At 40.6% G+C, this 22,545-nt stretch overlaps 1 protein-coding gene across 1 annotated transcript; it reads right to left on the bottom strand.

Annotated features, from left to right (window-relative positions):
* Positions 1 to 879: 879 nt before the first annotated feature.
* On the bottom strand, positions 880 to 22,544 carry CDNF (cerebral dopamine neurotrophic factor). Its single transcript, NM_001205769.2, has 4 exons — positions 22,352 to 22,544; positions 9,985 to 10,112; positions 8,760 to 8,901; positions 880 to 3,246 (listed from the first exon to the last, which is right to left on the bottom strand). Exons 1-4 carry the CDS (start codon positions 22,464 to 22,466, stop codon positions 3,068 to 3,070), a joined length of 564 nt encoding a protein of 187 aa, NP_001192698.1. The 5' UTR covers positions 22,467 to 22,544; the 3' UTR covers positions 880 to 3,067.
* Position 22,545: the final 1 nt, after the last annotated feature.

Here is a 22,545-nt window from a genome sequence, read left to right on the forward strand (position 1 = left end):
TGTCTAATTTTCTTGAAGAGATCTTAGTGTTTCCTATTCTATTGTGACTCAGTTGTACATATATATATATATATATATATATATATATATATATATTCTTTTTCATATTATTTTCCATTACTGTTTGTCACAAGATATTGAATATAGTTTCTCATGCTATACAGTAGGACCTTATTTATCCATTCTATATATAATAGTTTGCATCTGCTAATCCCAAACTCCCATTCCTTCCTTCACCAACCTCCTCGCCCTTGGCAACCCCAAGCCTGTCTACTACGTCTGTGAGTCTGTTTCTGGTTTTTGGATAGGTTCCTTTGTGTCATATTTTAGAGTGCACGTATAAGCAATATCATATGGTATTTGTCTTTCTCTTTCTGACTTACATTACTGAGTACCATAATCTCTAGGTCCATCCATGTTGCTGTATCTGGCATTCTTTCTTCCTTTTTTATGGCTAATCATGAAAACCACTAGTTTGTTCTTTGTATCTGTGAGTCTCTTTTTTGTTATATTCACTAGTTGTTTTTTTAATTTCTTAGACTACCCATATAAGTGACAGCATACAGTATTTGTCTTTCTCTGACATTTTCACCGAGCATAACACCCATGTGGTTACTAATGGCAAAAAATGTCATTCTTTTTTAGGGCTGAATAGCATTCCATTGTATATACATACCAGATCTTCTTTATTCAGTCATCTGTCAGTTGACATTTAGGTTGTTTCCACGTCTTGGCTTTTGCAAGTAGTGCTACTATGAACACATGGGTACATGTATCTTTTCAAATTATAGTTTTGTCTGGATATATGCTCAGGAGTGGGATTGCTGGATCATTTGGCAACTTTAAGCAAATGCAATTCCTAAACAAATAAGATGTTTTGAATCAACTGACTTTAATTTTCAAGTAATTTTTCTACAGCAGTATTTAGGTGTAATTTACATACAATAAAATGCCCACATCTTAATTATACTGCTCTGGACAGTCATATTCACCCATGTAACCATCGCCCTGATCAAGATATAGGACATTTCCACACCCCAGAACATTCCCTCTAACTGCGCTGCAGTCATTTCCCTCTTCCACCTGCCACACAGAGCCAGCCGCATCTACAATGGGTACCATATTCTTATGTAACTAGAAAATGGAACCAAAGATGATTTTATAATTTAAATCTGATAAAATAGCATTAAGACCCATAAAGCTCCATGTTGTCTGCAGCTAGTCTTAATAAGCTTCTATCCTCTATCAAAAGCTTGTCTAGAGACTTTCCAGGTGGTCCAGTAGTTAAGAATCCATGTTCTAATGCAGGGGACGAGGGATCAATCCCTGGTCAGGGAACTAAGATCCCACATGCCTCTCTGTGACTAAGCCTGCATGCTACAACTGGAGAGCCTGCACACCTCAACGAAGACCCAGCACAGCCAAAATAAATAAGTTTTTCTAATATGTGATAGGAAGAAAGGCAAATGACCTTAAGCTTAGTTCAGTTAACAGTGTGAGTGTAGATGTATGTGTGTGTGTGTGTGCGTGCGTGCGCACGCTCAGTTGCTCAGTCATGTTCAACTCTTTGCGACCCCATGGACTATAGCCCTCCAGGCTCCTCTGTCCATGGGGTTCTCCAAGCAAGAATACTGTCCATGGGATTCTCCAGGAAAGAATACTAGAGTGGTTTGCCATCTCCTACTTCAGGGGATCTTCCCAACCCAAGGATCAAACCTGTGTCTTCTGTGTCTCCTGTATTGGCAGGTGGATTCTTCATCACTGAGTCACCTGGGAAGCCCCAGAAGGTAAAGTAATTTACAGTTAAATACAAAGTTTACTTTTAAAAAAACTTCTGATTTCACCAGGTCATCATTTGAGGTTGAAGTTGGGAATTAGGTAAGCTAAACATCTTCTCTTTTGTCCTAATCCAACATTTTTTTTATTAGAGTATAGTTGCTTTGCAATCTTGTGTTAGTTTCGGGTATTACAGCAAAGTGAATTAGTTATACACAGACATACATACACTTTCTTAAAAATTCTTTTCTCATATAGCCCATTATAGAATAATTGAGTAGAGTTCCCTGTGCTACACAGCACATTCTTCTTAGTTACCTATTTTATACATAGGAGTGTGTATCAATCTTAATCTCCCAATTTATCCTTTCTCCGCCCGCCCTCAGTAACCATAAGACTCTTTTCTACATCTGTGACTCTGTTTTGTAGATAAGTTCATTTGTGCCCCTTTTTTATAATCCACATATAAGCAATATATAAATGTCATATAATATTGTTTATATGTGGAATATTAAAAAAAGGGGAGCCTGGAGAATTTCAGGACTGTATAGTCCATGGGGTCACCAAGAGTCAGACATGACTGAGAGACTTTCACTTTCACTTTTCACTATATGATATTTGTCTTTCTCTAATCCAACATATTTAATTAAAAATGAGTATACAGATAGCTGGAGAAAGCAATGGCAACCCACTCCAGGACTCTTGCCTGGAAAATCCCATGGACCGAGGAGCCTGGTAGGCTGCAGTCCTTGGGGTCGCTAAGAGTCGGACACAACTGAGTGACTTCACTTTCACTTTTCACTTTCATGCATTGGAGAAGGAAATGGCAACCCACTCCAGTATTCTTGCCTGGAGAATCCCAGGGACAGAGGAGCCTAGTGGGCTGCCATCTATGGGGTCGCACAGAGTCGGACACAACTGAAGCGACATAGCAGCAGCAGCAGCATACAGATAGCTTCTGAGTACTCTCTTCCTACTTAGAATCAATTTACTCCACTGATTTTTCAGTGGTTCACTTTTCCCAGTTTAAGGAGATAGGCAATGATAATTGACATACAAGAAAATTATGAGAAAGGCTCTTGTAGGTTTTGGTACACTGCAGATTTCAGAAACCACTAATACTAACAGTTCTACTTAGAAACTCAGGTAACCAATTCTGAAGTGTCACATCCAAACAATAAGTCTGAAACCACACATATTGAAATTCCTGGTTCCTCTCAACCAATGCATCCATACCCTAGAGAGGCATTTTGTCTCTAATTACAGCCAATGGTGCGCTGGCTTCCAGGAGTCAGAGTTCTGTTTGGGGGTGCGTTGCTGCATACTTGGGTGCCAGTTCTTTGATGAGATTCACGTAGTCGGTTTTTTCTGCACAGGCCCTGCACTCTTCTCCCCAGCTGTGCAGTATCTGCTTCAGCTCTGCTACTCTCATCTTGGACAGGTCCACTGATGCCAAGTCCAGTTTCTTTTCTTCATGACAAAAAGGAAAGGCATACATTAAAAAAAAAAAAAAACTAAACTAAGAAAAGCAAATGGTGTTCCTTATCTGGGTACTGTCTACCCTGTGATCCAAAGTGGGGAAGAGTTCCAAGGTCTATGGAAACCAAGACATACCCAAGAAAAATGTATCATATATAAAGCTATTATGTTAACTCATGATCTATCAGATTTCCTCCCCATGGAATCATACTTGCTGCAAAACGGGGACCTATGCAGTGTTCGTAAAACAAATAGCACAACATCCTAATTGCTACTTTTAAGGCAAAAAGAAGGGAATCAAGAGGGTGGTGCCTTGGGATGGCCTTGTGTGTGGCCAACTGAAAGCCATGGATTGTAATTTACTAGAAAGTTATGGTTCACTTTTTTTTTTTTTAATGTGGACCATTTTTAAAGTCATTGAATTTAAATTTAAAGCCATTGAATTTGCTAAAATATTGCTTGTTTCATGTTTTATTTTTTGGCTATGAGGCATGTGGGATCTTAGCTCCCCAACCAAGGATTGAACTTGTACCTCCTGCACTGAAAAGTGAAATCTTAATCACTAGGCTGCCAGGGAAATCCCATGGTTCAGTTTTTATAGAAAAATATGTCTGAGGTAAACTGGATGAACATATATATTACAAAGCACTAATACAAATTAGTTTTTAATACAAATTTAAAGAATTTAAATACAATTTTAAAATATAAATTTAAAGAATATAAATACAATATAAAGAATTTAAGCTAGTTTTTAAATACAAATTTAAAGAAACCCAAACACATGAATGAAATTAGGAGCATTCTCACCAATCCTTAGCTATTTTGGATCTCAGCTTAAACTCACCGGATCTCCCCTCCCCTACCGAGATTACCAAGCCACACAGAGTTGATTTACAGTCCTTTGGGGTAAACCAACTTCTCTAATGCTGGTGCTTCTGTACCAGTCAATCTGGTTCCTAACATTCTTGCCAATAGTATCTGTCACCAGCGTCTAACTCCTCTAGCAAGACCATTGTTTCCCTATTTACAGATTATCTTCAGAGGATGTCAAGAACTCAGCTACTGCTCTATTGCCAAGCCCAAAAATAGGGAAAAAAAATTAAGCTCATCTATAATATACCCATGACTATGATTTCTGTATCAGAAAGGGGCAGTTTTTCTCTTTCAAAGGCAAGTGTCTTCCCCACCTCCCCAGCCACTAGGTGCATGCTTGCTCATAGCTACAGCACTTCAGTTGACTTATTCAACTATTAGTTCTGGGACTTCTCTGGCTGTCCAGTGGTTGAGACTACACACTTCCACTGCAAGGGACATAGATTTGATCCTGGGCCGGGGAACTAAGATCCCACATGCTGCATGGTGTAGCTAAAATATTTTTAAAAAATTAGTGGCATCCTAGGACTTTTTCAGTTTGACATCTTCTGAAGCATTTCTTTTTGACACCTACATGAAAGAACATGGCATTTAAAAGCCTTTTAATAACTTAACATAGCTTTCAAGTGACTTATCAAAATTTTCCAGTAAGTGTATCCTAATTTAAAGTTGAATCTTAGACTTAGGAAAAAACTTAATCAAGGAGGTCAAAGATCTGTACACAGAAAATGATAAGACTTTGATGCAAGAAATTGAAGAAGACACGAACAAATGGAAAGAGATCCTATACTTATGGTTTGGAAGAATTCAGAATGTCCATACTGGACTTCCCTGGGGGTACAATGGATAAGAATCCACCTGCCAATGCAGGGGACACAGTTTCAATCCAGGAAGGTTCCACATGCCATGGAGCAGCTAAGCCCGTGGGCCACAACTATTCAGCCTCTGCTCTGCTGCTGCTGCTGCTAAGTTGCTTCAGTCGTGTCCAACTCTGTGCGACCCCATAGACGGCAGCCAACCAGGCTTCCCCGTCCCTGGGATGCTCCAGGCAAGAACACTGGAGTGGGTTGCCATTTCCTTCTCCAATGCATGAAAGTGAATAGTGAAAGTCAAGTCGCTCAGTCGTGTCCGACTCTTCACGACCCCATGGACTGCAGCCCACCAGGCTCCTCCGTCCATGGGATTTTCCAGGCAAGAGTACTGGAGTGGGGTGCCATTGCCTTCTGCTCTAGAGAACAACAAGTGCAACTACCAAGCCTGTGCACTGCAATTACTGAAGTCCACATGCCTAGAGCCTGTGTTCTGCAACAGGAGGAGCTGAGTATTTGAGTATGGCGTGCTTAATCGTGTCTGACTCTTTGTGACCCCGTAGACTAGTCCACCAAGCCCCTCTGTTCATGGGATTTGCCAGGCAAGAATACTGGAGTGGGTTGCCATTTCTTACTCCAGGAGATCTTCCCCACCCAGGGACTGAACCAGGTCTCCTGCATCTCCTTCATTGGCAGTCGGATTCTTTACCACTGCGCCACCTGGGAAGCCCTCTGCAACAAGAGAAGCCACCACAATGGGAAGCCTGCACACTACAACTAGAGAAAAGTCCGAATAAAGCAACAAGACCCACCGCACAGCCAAAAATAAATAACATGAAGTTTTTTTTTTAACTGAATGTCTATACTATCCAAAGCTATCTGTAAAACCAATGTGCTGCTGCTGCTGCTACATCGCTTCAGTCATGTCCGACTCTGTGCGACCCCATAGATGGCAGCCCACCAGGCTCCTCTGTCCCCGGGATTCTCAAGGCAAGAACACTGGAGTGGGTTGCCATTTCCTTCTCCAATGCATGAAAGTGAAAAGTGAAAGTGAAGTCTCTCAGTCGTGTCCGACTCTTAGCGACCCCATGGACTGCAGCCTACCAGGCTCCTCCGCTCATGGGATTTTCCAGGCAAGAGTACTGGAGTGGGTTGCCATTGCCTTCTACCAATGTAATCCCTACTAAAATGCCAGTGGCACTTTTGCAGAGAAAGAAAAAAAAAAAAAAAAGCCCTAAAATTTGTATGGAATCACAAAGGACCCCGAATAGTCAAAGCAGTCCTGAGAAAGAACAAAATGGTGAAGACAGTTAATAATGCTGTATTGTATATTTGAAAGTTGCTAACAGAGTAGAGCTTAAATAGTTTCATCACAAAAAAAGGAAGAGTAATTAGATGATATAATGGAGCTGTTTGCTAACCATCACAATTTGTAATTACATGATGATGATGGAGATATTAGCTAATGTGGTAATCATATTACACTATATAAGTTTATCAAATCAACTTATTTTATACCTTAAACTTACACACTTTTGTATGTCACTTATATCTCAGTAAAGCTGGAAATAAATCAAAGTTGTATATAAAGCCTTTTTTATTTGGAGGGTCACTACACTCTGTGCTCCAGAGAATTCTTACATTTGTGTGTGTGGGTATTTTGAATTTAAACTTTTTATTTTAATTGGCGTGCAGCCAATTAACAATATTGTGATAGGGTCCGGTGCACAGGAAAGGGCCTCTGCCATACATATACATGGATTCATTCTTCCCCACATTTCCCTCCCGTCCAGGCTGCCACATGATGTTGAGCAGAGTTCCCTGTGCTATCAGTGGGTCCCTGTTGGTTATCGATTTTAAATATAGCAGTGTGTAAATCTCAATACCAACCTCCCTAACTATCTTTTTCCGCCACCCTTCCCCCACCGGTAACCATAAATTCGAGAATCTTTACAATTTTTAATAATGATTCCTATTCTTTTAAAAAACAGAGAAAGCGGAAACATCCTCTCAGGTTCAAAACCAAATAACACCTTCCTGATTGAAAACATGTTCCAAATCTACACTTACCTTGTTTTTTAATTTCATGGCTGATATGACAGAATAATATCTTTAAGAGTAGAAGCTTTCAGAGCCCAAATTTTAGTATTCCACAGCTCAAAGGCCCTTGTTCAATATCAACTTTTTCACCAAAAGGAAGCTGGGAAAAATTTAGAACTAGTGGTCTATTCAAGATAAATAGTTGAAGGAGAAAATTACTTTCTTTTAGGTGCTGGTAGTTTCTTCAGGTTATTCTGGAGAACTTATCATTTGGTATCAATTTAAAAAGAAAATTCTCTATGGCATGGCTCCCCAGGGGCCTCTAGTGGCCAGCATTGCCGAAACATTAGTTAAGTATTCATTTCTTCTCAGTAATATCTGATGAATTTTTCTATTATTCAAGGAGCCCAGTAAGATACCTTGGTCATAGCAGAAATTATTCAAAAGAAATGTGCTAAATGAAAGAATCAGTACAGTTTTGTCCCTTTGGGGACTGTTTTTTCTACGGACTCAGTGATTCCTCCTTCTACTTCATTACTTGGAAGCCAAGAAAAAGATGCTAGTCCATCATCATCACCCTGGAAGTTAGGGCTTGCCCTTGCCCAGTTGGGAAACAGGTTGTCTTGATATCTTCCAGACATTAAATCTTTTTAAAGCCAGATGTGTAGCTATGGCGCACAGGCATATTACACAGCTATGTTGGAAAATAAGACTAAAGTATTAATGATTCAGAGTTGGGTGCTAATTACTTAGGTAGTTTAAAATATTACGCCACGTATGTAACATGAAACGATGACATAAACAAAAGAAATGGACTTCTTTTGGTGGAACTGCAAGGGTTAAAGGATAGGCTAAAGGCAGAATTCCTCGGCCTTCTATAAGTCCTATCCATCTACCCCAAAGGCTGGCCCAGATACAAATTATCTGTATAAGAATAGATATATGTATGTAAAATTTATAAGGCCAAGAATAACGTTTTAAATAGGACATCTTCCTTTTCTGGCTGTTTATTTTCGGCACCCTTGATAAGTCTATTTCATCAGGCAAAATCTGATTTAATGTGATTAACCTATTTCCTAAAAGTTAAACCTGGCAGAGTGATAGACCTAGGAGGAATGTTAGAGCCCCATTTAAAACTTCAGGGTCCTTACATTACCTTTGAGTAGATGCACCTTTGGTCTTAATAGGTTCGTGAAGTCTCTCAGTCATGTCCGACTCTTTGTGACCCCATGGACTGTAGCCCACCAGGTTCCTCCATCCATGGAATTTTCTAGGCAAGAGTACTGGAGTGGGTTGCCATTTCCTTCTCCAGGGCTTAATAGGTTACCAAGAGCTAATTCACCATGAATAGCTGCTCCCTTGAATTTTTTTTTTTAATTGGCCATACCACATGGCATGTGGGATCTTAGTTTCTTGATCATTCAACCCATGCCCCCTGCATTGAAAGGGCAGAGTTTTAACGACTGGACCACCAGGGAAGCCCCTCCCTTGATATTTTGAACTTTTCTTTGACATATGCAGTTGAAAATGTCTTGGTGATTTAAGAGTTTAAATTTTGCCATTTGGGTAGGCAGTTTCACCTAATGCTGCTTGTGCCAGAATTCATTTTTCTTTCCTGAAAGAAGCTCAGACAGCACTGGACACCATCCACTAGCCCAGCATCCTATTAGCAAGTGTAGAATTCCTTTTCTTCTAACACTGATGGTTTAAAAACCTGGCCCCATGTTTAGGGAATTGGCAATACATTGGACATTTGGGGGAAAACATTAAACTCCATTATACCATATTTCAGCTCACAGATCTGACTGTCCATCTTCTTCAGCTTCTCACAAATCTTCGCTGCAGGCATGTGCACACTCATCGGGCGAGTGACCTCACTTAGGATCTTAGTAGCAGCATCTTTTGTGGCTCCTAGATAGTAGCACTGAAGGGGAACAAAGAGAATTTAGGGTCCCAGACACTGGGAAAAGCAAGCAGTATAATTTCCAGAAGTGAGAAAGAGGTTAACCTAGTTTTCATGGCCCAGGTCTTAAATTTAACCCGTACTCACTAAGACATGAGAAAACAATGACTCCATTCCCGTGATCAGCCTAATTAGAAGTGCCCTGAAATTCACGTTAAACTTAAAGACTAATGATAAGAGATAACAGTTGCTAAATGTTTTGTCTGTGTCAGATGCTGCTCTCAGGGCTTTAAAGGTACTGATGTATTTAATTCTCATAACGAGCCTGTGACATTAGTACTAGAACTTTCCCTATTTCACACCCAAGCCAACTGGAGGTCACCCAACCAGCAAGTAGAAGAGACTGAATTAATTCAAAAATCTAGCCTTCTGGATCTGGGGTCCATGCCCTGTTCCATCATGTTGTATTGCCTTTCAAGCTACCTGAAAAGCATTTTACATTTAAAAATATAAACCTTAATGGTGCAGACAAATGCTGAGAGTTTTATAGTGTGTCAGTGGTGAGCAGTTAACAAGGCAAATTTAATTGACAAATTCAGTACAACAGTTTTAGGCAAAGCAAGTTGGCCCAAGATTGTCTTTAGTGCTATGAAGACAGTATATTGGAACAAGTCATTTGTGTTTACCCAGGAAACACCATTTCAAGATAATAATACTTCATTAATTATGCATAAATAATTATGTAAAAATATGTTTATATGTTTCACTAATTGTCTTGATTAGAAATGTAAAGTCTACCCACACTAACTCAGGACAGTAAATAAATTCTCATTAGGAATTCAGTTGTATAGTAATTTCATTTAAGAAATCATGGAATTGGTTGCCTATGTTTTTTCCAAAAAGCCAGATGAAACCAGACATATTCTAGGTGAAAATACATTGACTCCATTTTCCTGAAAGATCAATTTTTGCTGGCCTTCTACAGGGAACATGCTTGGGGCAAGGATCCAAACAGGAGAACATTAAACTCAAGATAAGAAATGAAACAGTTAGCAGTTTTCTCCAAGCACAAGCGGGGAAATGAAAGGTGAAAATTTACCATACCAGGCGGTTTTCTTTTCCTTTGACATCCAAGCAAAAGTTGATCAATTCTTTTTCTATGGTGTCCAGAGAAAAGTTGACTCCTCTTGCTATCAAGGAATTGTAGAATCGACTCAAGAATTCTTGACATACTATAAGGAACAAAGAAATTATGTATTTGTGTATTTATGTACAATATCACCACTACCACACCTATGCACATGTCCCTCCCACCAAATAAAAAAGTATGATTCAATGCATTGTGACAACAAATTCATATTATAAGTAAGAATGGTTTGGGGCAGGTGTGTGGTCCAAGCAAGCTGAGAAGGAGATGGAGACCAGAGCTTATGCTGTACCTATTAGCTTAGTATTGGGCCTTGAATAACATAAGCTTTTTGAATCAATCCAGTCTGTGAAACCAAGTTCCACTCTCAAATATGAGCATTTCCCACCTAATATGAGAATGTCACTAACCCTATAGGAACATATAGCCAGCCTCCTCTGGGATATGATGCTAGGGACAGCTTTGGTAAAGCACAGAGAAGAACCAAAGTATGTGTCTTGAATGAAGCTCCTTGGTAGTCTGCATCTGTGTCTTTGTTCCAGTTTGAACCCCTATCTGAACAATCATATTCAGTCCCAGGGTCCAAAGTCAGTGAAGAGATGACGATCAGAAGAAGCACAGGCAATAAGAACAACCTAGTTACTAGCTTTTGGCACCATTCTGAGTCCTTTATGTGGATGAACTCATTCCAGTCTCAGAACAGAGCTCTGATGTAGATACATTCCTACCCCTATTTTACAGATGAAGAGGCTGAGTCAGAGAGAGGCCAGTGAACTTGCCCAGTAAATGGTGGAGGCAGTTTGATCCCAGGAGGTCTCACTCTGGTCCACAGCCTCATCCACTAGGTTACTCTGCAACAGGAGGAGCTGCTTTCCCATGTTGCTGGCTCAAAGGGGCAGGTGTGTGGTCCAAGCAAGCTGAGAAGGAGATGGAGACCAGAGCTTATGCTGGAACAAAGCAGCCCTAATATTAGAAAGAGAATTTTAGGGGAATATGATAAGGAAGAGCAGCAAATTCTATGGTTGTTATTTAGTCACTGAGTCGTGTCCAACTCTTTGCAACCCTATGAACTGTAGTCCACCAGGCTCCTCTTTCCATGGGATTTCCCAGGCAAGAATACTGGAGTGGGTTGCCATTTCCTTCTCTAAGGGATCTTCCCAACCCAGGGATCAAACCCGTGTCTCCTGCGTCTCTTACATTGCAGGCAGATGCTTTACTGCGGAGCCATCAGGGCTCATTAAAAATTCCAAAAGATTTTGTCAAATCAGATTTGACGAACTGATCCAAAAATACGTATGAAAAAACAAGAGCAAATGAAAGCCAAGAAATTTCTGAAGAAGGAACTTGAGGAGTAGATCTTACTGATATCAAGACAATTCTAAAGCTATAGCATTTAAAACATGGTGGGACTGGCGCAGAAAAAAAAGCCGCTGGAACAAAAGTGAGACTAGAAACAAATCCAGAAATCTAGAGGAGCTTGGTGTAGGATGGAAGCAATGTTAAAAATCAGTGGGGGAAGAAATGCACAAGTCAATAAATGATACTCAGACCATATACCTTGGGAAAAGTTCAATTTAGATCTCTATCGGAAACTACACAAATGCGAATCCCAGGAGAATAAAGACATAAAAGAAAAGCCACAAAACAAGTTTTAGAGGAAAGCATCTTCTTTATGGCATCAGGATAAAGAAGAATTTCTTAAAGAAGATACCAAACCAGAGACTGTATATTTAATTACATAAACATTAACCACTTTTGTAAATGCAAAATAAATCATAAGCAAATGATAAGACAAGCCACAAACTGGAGGAAGGTATTTACAACTTATATAACTGACAAAGGATTAATATTCCAAACACATTTTTGCTGTGGTCATACCCTTAGGTCCAGTCATTACCAGTGACTATAACTTCTCTGTATTCTCAGTGGAAATATTTCATTGTCTGATCCTCACCTCCCATCTTCCCAGCTCACATCCTCTAACATCCCAGCACCAATGATTCTCTGATCCCGCCAGGTCACATTGATTCTGCTATCTCTCTACCATGCTTCCTCACCCAGCTTAGATTCTGTGGTTCAACATTATAATCACTCCTTTTCATACAAATTCAACTCCCTTGTATCGCTCTCCTTTGTTGGACTCACCCAGCAAAATCTTAACGCTGGTTGAAACCTCTTTCCACCCACTTGGTACCTACACTCACTTAACGTGGCTGGAGGAAACTGCACCACGAGGTTCACTGGTCTTGCTGTTAATTCATGACTGCTGATTTCAATGAGCCACCAGTGCTTCCAACAATCCCCCTGCTTGGACCTCACCCACACTGTATCCCACTCCCAAAAGGACAAGTACACAGCAGCTCTCTAGCAAGCCTTGCCTAACACCTCCACCCCATCGTCATGGTTGATCCTGTTTCCCATTTCTTCGAGGGGCAAAAAAAAGCAACAAAAGAGAACTCTCATTTGCCTCTGTCTTCGCCTCTACCACACAGCAGAGTCTACTTTAATTCCATGAATGAAGTGTGACAACTCTTCCACCTGCTAAGTAGATCCTATCAGCTCCCTGCTCCTGCACCTCTGCCCTCTGTCTTTCCTGTATTGTTCCCATGAACATGCTGTTCATTCTCACATCTTAAAAGCAACAAAATCTCCCTCAACACTCCTCCCCAACACCAAACACCATCCCATTTCTCCACTCCTCTTTAAGAAAATCACTCTAAAATAAATTTTATACTTGTTTCCAAGTCTCTCCTATTTTTAGTTTTAAATATTTATTATAGGTTTTTCTGTAGAAAAGAAAGATTTAATTCTTTTGCCCAAACCCATCTCCTGTAAAAAGCGTTTGGTTGGATATTTTTATGTAGCCTTAAAATCTTTGTAAGGACAGGGAAGCCTGCGTGCTGCAGTTCATGGGTTCGCAAAGAGTCAGACACAACTGAACAACAGCAACAATCCTTGTCTTCTAACTTGAGTATTTACAACTTAGTACTTAAAAAATATAATAATGCCACCTGCAGGAAAAGAGCTACAACTTTTTTTTTTAAGATAATGATAAAGTTTAAAATCAGGTTAGTGAAATTATTAAGCTACCTGTAAACTAGGAACATTGTTTTCAGCAGTTCCATCCATACCTTCTAGAACTAAAGTTGGTCCCACATTATCTGCTCCACTTGATTTTGGATGGAAAAAAAAGACACCAGATTAGTCTTGCTGGTGTCAGGACCAGGGGGAATTGCTACCTAGGAATAAGATACATGTTATACTGCGTTGAGACTTTAAGAATAGCCAAAAGTTCTTGAATAAATGTAGGCTAAACTTCGTCATTCCAATTTTATTTTTACTATTGCCTTAAATAAATTAGTTCCCAACTCCATACTCAGAGGCAGTTTAGTAGTGACTCAGTGCTTGGGCTCTGAAGCCAAACTTTCTGGGTCTAAATCCTGGCTTTATTATTTCATATTTATTAGCTGTGACTTCAGGCCTTTCAACATTGAATCACCTGACAGTCTAATTGCTGTGCCTTTGAAGTTTTATCAGTCTTCTTTTTCTGTGCTTAAGATTTTCCTTTTGTGTTTTTCAGTTTCCTTCTTATGTGGTTAGATGTGGAATTATTTTTTATTTATACTGTTTGGAATATGCTGGACTTCAAAATCTGTGGATGGGTGATTTTCATCAGTTTGCAAAAATGAGTTATCATCTCTTTTGCTCCATCCATACCTCTCTCTTCTCCTTCTGGAAGTCTAATTAACATACGTGGGAATTCTTCTCTTGATCCACATTGTACCTTTACCTCTGTTTTGCATTTTTATTCTCGGAATCACTCAGTGATTCCTTCTTGACAATTTCTTCAGTCTTCAACTCTCTAATTCTTTTTCTCAGCTCTGTCTAATCCACTATTAATCCCACTTATTTCCTGTTTATTTTCATTTGTTTGGCTGTGCCAGGCCTTCGTTGCTGCATGTGGGTGTTCTCTAGTCTCAGTGGATGGACTTCTCATTGCAGTGGTTTCTCTTATTGCAGAGCATGGGCTTTAGGTACCCAGGCCTCAGTAGCTGCCCTCGTGGGCTTAGTGGCACATGGGCTCAGTTGCTCGGAGGCATGTGGAATCTTTCCAAACCAGGGATCAAAGCCATGTCCCCTGCTTTGGCAAGTGGACTCTCCAACACTGACCCACCAGGGAAGTCCTAATCCTAGTAATTTCTGTTTGTGCATGCTTATTTGGTTCTTTTCCACACATGTTGGAAATATTTTTAATAGTCTCCTGCCCTTTATTCATATTTTCAATCCCTTCATTTCTTTACATATAATAAACATATTTTATATTCTGTGCCTGATAATTCCAATCCCTGAAGCCTTTCCAGGTATGCTGCCTCTGTCTCTTGTCTCAACTGGCTGCCACTTAGGATGCTCTTCTTCCCATGTGTTTGTGATTTTTCTAATTGTGAGCTTTCTTTCTGAGAACTTTGTTGGAATTATTAGAATTTTGTGGGACTGGGTTGAAGGTAGATTCCTATCAGTGAGATTAACATTTGCTCATTCCTACTTGAAATCCCTTTAAACTAAATTCTCAGTTTGAGATGTTTTGAATCACCCAGGTTGGCTGTGTACATTTGGACTTCAATGCATATTGTGTGGTAGCTTGTGACTATGAGTGATTAGGAGGTATTTTTTGTTTTCCCTTTTATTCAGTTAAAAAGTTCAAGTACTACAGTTCCCTTTAGTCTCTGGAGATGGTGGTAGAGTTGTGGTTATTTCCAGGTCACCTTTTATAATGAAGGTCTATCTCTCCAGGGTTTCAAACTAATTGGAAGAGGATCTAGTTACTATGTGCCTAACTTGAGAAGGTTCTGGGCTATATCTTTATCCTTCTTTTTTATTTTATTCATTCTTTTTATTTTATAGCCATGAAAAATCTAACTTCCAATTGCCTGGGTGGCAAATACTCTCAAGAAAAATCCCAGCCTCAGGGTCCCTTTACCTCTTCTGGTTCCCGTTTTCACATTGTTTTTGGCCTCTGAGTATGCCTTCCTGGGCTTCCCTGGTAGCTTAGTGGTAAAGAGCTCACCTGTCAATGCAGGAGACATAGCTTCCATCCCCAGGTTGGGGAGATCTTCTGGAGAAGGACATGGCAATCCACTCCAGTATTCTTGCCCGGGAAATACCATGGTCAGAGGAGCCTAGCAGGCTACAGACCATGGGGTTGCAAAACAGTCAGACACGACTTAGCAACTAAACAACAGACAACAAGGCCTTCCTAACTTACACTTCATATTTTTCATTTTATCCAGTGTTTTTAGTTGTTTTCAGCTGAAGGACTAGAAATGTCCATTTTTAGAACATGATTTTTTATGCTGTTTAATAAGAACAGAACACTAAATATAATAGCCATGTCGTGGTTTTAACAAACATTTATTGAGCAATTAGTAAGTGCCTGACAGTATTCTACAGGCTGTTGGAAAAACAAAGTTCCTACTTTCAAGGATTACATTCTAGTGAATAAATAAAAGTCTCTTGTGGCTATGAAGGAACATCAACTTGGTAAGGAGGATAGAGGGTGACAAGGTAATTCTAAATGGGGTGGTCAGGGAAGGTCTCTCAGATAAAGTTGTGTTTGAGCAGAAAACATAAGGAAATGGGAAAACAGATTAAGTGGACTGCTGGGGAGAAACTCTCCAGGCAGAGGGAAGAATAGGGCAGGCGTGTTCTTGGCAGCACCAGGAACAGTCAGGGAGCCAATACTGGGGAAGTAGAGTGATGAAGAGGGAGAGTAGTAGAAAATGAGGTCAAATAAACAGCAGCATGTCAGGTCATCTAGGGCCTTGGGGCCATGGTAGGGACTCTGGATCCTGCTCTGAGAAGGGATGCCATTAAAGGTTTTGAGAGGAGTGCAGTGGTCTGACATGACTTTTAAATTATGCCTCTGGAGGTTCTTCAGAGAATACCCTGCACGGGGGGCAAGAAGGAAAGGAGGCAGAAGAGTTTGGAGGTTCTTAGAATAGCTGCCTATCTTGGACCAGGGTGGGAGCCTTGGAGGTGATGAGATGCTGGATATATTTTGAAGGCAAAGCCAAAAGAACTTCCTAATGGATTAGATGTGGCATGAGAGAGTCACAGAGGTGTGGGCAGAGGCAGAAGTCAAGAATGACTTCAAGGATTTTGGCCTGAGATACTGTAAGAGTGGAGTTTGCCATTTGCTAAACTGGGAAGCTCAGCAGGAATTCAGTCTTTTTTTTAAAGTATTTTTATTATTTGACTGCATCGGGTCTTAGTTGCAGCATGTGGGAACTAGTTCCCCGGCCAGGGATCAAACCTAGGCCTCCTGCACTGGGAATGCAGAGTCTTAGCCCCTGAACCCACCAAAGAAGTCCCAGGAATTAAGTCTAGACATACTTAAATGAAGTTTGAGATACTTGTAGACAACTGTGACAACTAATTTTATATGCATCCACTTGGAGAGTGTTTTTGAATGAGATTAACATTTAGATCCATGAACTCTAGGTAAATGGATTGCCCTCCATGATGTGGATAAGCCTCTTCCAATCAGCTGAAGGCCTGAATAGAACAAAAATGATTGCCCTTCCCAAACATGAGGGATTTCTCCAGTAGACTGCCTTATGCACCATCAACTCTCCTGGGCCCCCAGCCTGTTGGCCCATGATACAGACTTTAGATATCTCAGTCTCCATAATCAGGAGAGCCATTCTTTATAATAAATCTATCTGTATGTATGTGTCTATCTATCTTCTTGGTCTGTTTCTCTAGAGAACACTAATATACTATTTGACACTGCAAACAGTAAGGAGCAGCTAGGTATGTACATCTGGATTTATATGATTATATTCTTTGCAGCCAAAGATGGAGAAGTTCTATACAGTCAGCAAAAACAAGACTGGGAGCTGACTGTGGCTCAGATCATGAACTCCTTATTGCCAGATTCAGACTTAAATTGAAGAAAGTAGGGAAAACTACTAGACCATTCAGGTGTGACCTAAATAAAATCCCTTACAACTGTACAGTGGAAGTGACAAATAGATTCAAGGGATTAGATCTGATAGACAGAGTGCCTGAAGAACTATGGATGGAGGTTCGTGTCACTGTACAGGAGGCAGTGATTCAAAACCATTCCAAAGAAAAAGAAATGCAAAAAGGTTTTCTGAAAAGGCAAAAAGCCCTTACAAATAGCTATGAAAAGAAGAGAAGCGAAAGGCAAAGGAGAAAAGGAAAGATATACCCATTTGAAGGCAGAGTTCCAAAGAACAGCAAGGAGAGATAAGAAAGCCTTCCTCAGTGATCAGTGCAAAGAAATAGAGGAAAACAATAGAATAGGAAAGACTAGATATCTCTTCAAGAAAATTAGAGATACCAAAGGAACATTTCATGCAAAGATGGGCACAATAAAGGACAGAAAAGGATCATCAAAAAAGCAAGAGAGTTCCAGAAAAACATCTACTTCAGCTTTATTGACTATGCCAAAGCCTTTGACTGTGTGGATCACAACAAACTCTGGACAATTCTTAAAGAGATGGGAATACCAGACCACTTGACCTGCCTCCTGAGAAATCTGTAGGCAGGTCAAGAAGCAACAGTTAGAACTGGACATGGAACAACAGACTGGTTCCAAATTGGGAAAGGAGTACGTCAAGGCTGTATATTGTCACCCTGTTTATTTAACTTATATGCTGAGTACATCATGAGAAACACTGGGCTGGATGAAGCACAAGCTGGAGGCAAGATTTCCAGGAGAAATACCAATAACTTCATATATGCAGATGACACCACCCTTGTGGCAGAAAGCGAAGAAGAACTAAAGAGCCTCTTGATGAAAGTGAAAGAGGAGACTGAAAAAGTTGCCTTAAAACTCAACATTCAGAAAACTAAGATCATGGCATCTTGTGCCATCACTTCATGGCAAATAGATGGCAAACAGTGGAAACAGTGACAGACTTTATTTTCGGGGGCTCCAAAATCACTGCAGATGGTGACTGCAGCCATGAAATTAAAAGATGCTCCTTGGAAGAAAAGTTATGACCAAACTTGACAGCATATTAAAATGCAGAGACATTACTTTGCCAACAAAGGTCTGGCTAGTCAAAGCTATGGTTTTTCCAGTAGTCATGTATGGATGTGAGAGTTGGACTATAAAGAAAGCTGAGCGCCGAAGAATTGATGCTTCTGAGCTGTGGTGTTAGAGAAGACTCTTGAGAGTCCTTTGGACAGCAAGGAGATCCAACTGGTCAATCCTAAAGGAAATCAGTCTTGAATATTCATTGGAAGGACTGATGCCGAAGCTGAAACTGAAACTCCAATACTTTGGCTACCTGATGCAAAGAACTGAGTCACTGGAAAAGACCCTGATGCTGGGAAAAATCGAAAGTGGCAGGAGAAGGGGACAACAGAGGATGAGATGGTTGGATGGCATCACGGACTCAATGGATGTGAGTTTGAGTAAACTCCAGGAGTTGGTGATGGACAGGGAGGCCTGGAGTGCTGCAGTCCATGGGGTCGCAAAGAGTCGGACACAACTGAGCGCCTGAACTGAACAATAAAATGGTGTTAAAGGGTGAAACCACAGGATAGGGAGAGATCCCAGGTCTCAGTGTGATGTAATTCCATTGTGTAGGAGTTGAAAAGATGTAAAGAACCAGAAAGGACTGAAATAAGAAGCCAGTAAGGTAGGATGAGAACACAGAATGAGTGTGTCCCAGGAGACAGTGAATAAAGTGTTAAAAGGGAGGGACTGACTGATAAGTTGTGTTGAATGTTGCTGATAGAATGTGGAAAACATGCATTTTGATAAGTATGCAAAGGAGATACCTGCTGTAGGGATCAATGCAGAAACCATCTTTAAAGCTTCCTGATGACCCCTGATTCTCCTCTTCCTGCAAAAGAAACCCTGTGTTCTGATGCCTCAAAGCTCCTTCTCTATTCTCAAATACACCTTCAGATGATATCCACACTTCAACTGTTGCTCTGTCAATGTATTACCTAGATGATGGAAGTTGGGAATTCTAACTTGCACTTTGAATGATACACTTTTGACTCACTATAAGCTATATAACCTGTTATTGAAGCACTATATAACGTGTGTTCAACAGAATTGAACTATGCACCATGGTAGCTGCTGGAGATGATGTGGGAAGAGAAAAAGTCTTGACTGTCAAGGAAGGCACACGTGGAGGAAGCCAAAATGATTTCTCAACACTATGAGACACGTACTAGATACAAAAGGGAGGCACCTCCCTGGAGGAATTTGGAAGATCAGTAAAAGATACTATGTATGGGAATTACATGATCACCACACTAGGGGAAGGATGCAATTGTGGCAGCTGAAAATGGTGAAGGTTGGTAACAAGGCACTGGAGCTGGGCAGAAGAAAGGAGCAGAGTCAATCAGAAGGTAGAATCAGTAGCCCCAGTGTTTGATGGGTTTAGGGGATCAGGGAGAGAAGTCTAGTCTCGTGGACTAGTTATATACTGGTGTCATAGCATAACAGACTTGGGGGACTGAGAAAGAGAGGAGAAAATAACTTTGGTTTGTGACTCTGTTGAGTTTGAAGTAGAAGATATCTAAGTAGATGTGTTCAGTTGTCCATTGGATTCAAGGCCTTGGACTCCAGAAAGGAGATGGGGTAGATATAAACATCTGGGATTAATCAGACTATGGGTAGGTCAATTCCAATTGCACAGAAGAGTGTGTAGACTGAGAAGAGAGGAGGACAGAGGGCAGAATTCTGGAAAATTCTAATATTGAAGCCATGGCTAGAGAATTAGAAACTTACAGATACTGTCAAGCAAATGAGCACAGAGACAGGAAGCAAAAGCAGGGGTAAAGCAGTATCATAGCCATGAGGAGAAGAAATTTTAAGGACTTCCCTGGCGATCCAGTGGTTAAGACTCTACCATTCCACTGCAGGGGGTGCAGGTTCCATCCCTGGTAGAGGAACTAACATCCACATGCCATCTGGCATGGCCAAAAGGGAGAGAAGAAATTTTCTGAAAAAGTCAGTGGTGTCCCATGCCAAAGAGAAGTCACAGTAAGAATAGAAAAGATTCCTTGGGCTTACATGAAGAGAGTAATATCACTACAAATCAACTAACAAATTAGTTTAAGGATTCTGGCATGTATTTAACCAGATAATCATACTCCTTTTAGTTATGCTGTAGGGTTTTATTTATTAAAATTAGTCCCATAAGTGAATAATTATTTCAAAGTAAAAAAGAATTTTAATAGTCCCATAATACTATCCTTTAAATGAGATTCAGAAATATTTACTTTTTTTTCCAGTAAAGCTTCACTTGACCTAAAACAATCAGAAACTTAAATACTCTCAGGACTCAGGCAGATAAAATGAATGGGTAAACCAATCCAAGGACCAATGCGCTGTCCTTTCTGAAAAGAGCAGCCACAGCTAATTCCCACTATATGGACAGATGGGCTAGTCTTGACTGGTAACCTGGTTTTCAAGATAAGTCAGAAATCTGAATTTTTTAGTATGACATCTCCCAATTTCAAAATACAGCCAATTAATTTTGATGTGGTGTCAGGTTTTTCTATTGATAAAAGAAATCAGTGGTGTCCCATGCCACAGAGTAGTCATGATAAGAATGGCAATTTGCCCTACATTATGTATAGTATAGCATTTTAATCTTATACATTGATGGGAAGTTAATTGGCTAATGATAAAGACTCATAAGCAGAAACAGACCCAGATCTAGACTTTTTCGTTTTGTTCTAAAACCAGTATTTCCTTCGCTATAATTCTAGTGTTAACAAAGGGGAACACACACCCAGGTTAGTCAGACATGCCAGTTAATAATCACAATATGCTATAATAAATTCAAGTTAGAAGCTTCAGATTTAATTAATACATATGCTCTGGCTTTTCTGAAATGTTTGTAAGTAGAAACTCCAGAAACTAAACTGCTGATGATTAATCCAATCGTCTATGCCTTATTAAGTTCTGCTTTATACGTGTAGGACCTAGTTAAGTTATACGGGACCTTTAAACAAAATTACAATATTTAGCTGAGTAACTACCTGTATCTAAAGTTTGATAATAACGTCATGTAGGTATTTTAAATTTCTGGAGAAAAGCTTAATTATTGCAGGGCCGACAGAAAACTGGACTCCAATTGTGAAGACTTATTCACTTATATGGTACAGTCTGTAGTTACCCATTCATTCAACATGTATTGTGAAGCTACCATTTCCTGTTATGTGAGAATAGATTTTCAGGCTTAGGGATGAGTGAAGGATATACATCTAAGGTAATTATTTCAATGAATTAAACACGAGGTAAGTGCTCCAGTAGTCCAGGAGGAAGGAGCTGAAAGTGAAAGTCGCCCGACTCTTTGCGACCCCATAGACTCCTGGCCAGAATACTGGAGTGGGTAGCCTTTCCCTTCTCCAGGGGATCTTCCCAATCCAGGGATCGAACCCAGGTCTCCCGCATGGCGGGCAGATTCTTTACCAGCTGAGCCACAGGGAAAACCCAAAGAGGGAGGAGCTAGCACAGCTAATTATCTTCTTTGATCTCATTAACAGCCCTCTGAGATAGGTATTGTCACGTTGATTTTTCAAGAAACAGTTACAGTGCCAGTTGGAGCCAGAAGGCTGAGTGGGATGTAGACCCATCTATTCCAGCTGCAAGTCCACAGAGGAGATTCCGTGAACAGCAAAGGACTCATTCTTCTGTATTCCTCCTTTTTCTAACGAGTTAAAGTACTCCTTTGTAAAGTCCCTTTTCCCTGTGAAGTCCTAACAAATGTTAATTCTGTCCTCTGATTTAAGCCATTTCACCTCAATTACAGATAGTTTGTCACGTTTTGTCTTTTTGGGAGTTACAAACTAATTTGAACTTGGAAGACTTCTGTACACTACAAGAAGCAGCACGTGTCTCTGCAGCTAGACGTGTGTGCACAAAATTGAGTCCAAATCTAAACGCACCAGCTCACGTGTACACCCGTGGCGGATGCATGTTGATGTATGACAAAACCAATACAATATTGTAAAGTAAAAAATAATAAAAATAATAATAATAAAATAAATAAAAATGAGGGACAAAGAGAAAAATAAATAAATAAACGCACCAGCTTTGACTACGGCGGTTTAATAGAGCAAGACCAAGAACGCAGTCTGAAGGTGTCACTGGGCCCAGCTCGAACTTTTGTCTAGGCTTGGACGAAGGCGATCAGAAACCAGGGCCAGGGCCCGCATTCCTGAGTGCAATGTTATTTATAGCCAAGGCTGGGAGACGCCAAAGCTAACAACAGCTGCGCTGTGATCTGGTGCCACCGCCATGCAAGCAGGTCTCACACCGCTCACCTTCACAGTCGGCGCCCGGGATCCCCCCGGCCTCCTGGCCCTGCGCCCGCCCCGGGTTAGAGACCCAAAGTCCGGCGCAAAAGGCCACCATTGCGGCTGCGCCGCCGCACCACATGCTGAGCCAGCAGTTTCAAACTCCTCGCCACCTGCGAAAAGAACAGCCGCGCGGGTATCGCCCGCAGGACGAAGCAGCG

The sequence above is a fragment of the Bos taurus genome, chromosome 13 (genome assembly GCF_002263795.3).
Source record: "Bos taurus isolate L1 Dominette 01449 registration number 42190680 breed Hereford chromosome 13, ARS-UCD2.0, whole genome shotgun sequence".
NCBI lineage: Eukaryota > Metazoa > Chordata > Mammalia > Artiodactyla > Bovidae > Bos > Bos taurus.

Coding starts and splice junctions, on each gene's coding strand:
- CDNF (NM_001205769.2), bottom strand. CDS start 22,466: ATGTGGTGCGGCGGCGCAGCCGCAATGGTGGCCTTTTGCGCCGGACTT. Junction 10,113..22,351: donor CCCGGGCGCCGACTGTGAAG/GTGAGCGGTGTG, acceptor TGTTCCTTATAG/TATGTCAAGAATTCTTGAGT. Junction 8,902..9,984: donor AAGGAAAAGAAAACCGCCTG/GTATGGTAAATT, acceptor GTTCCCCTTCAG/TGCTACTATCTAGGAGCCAC.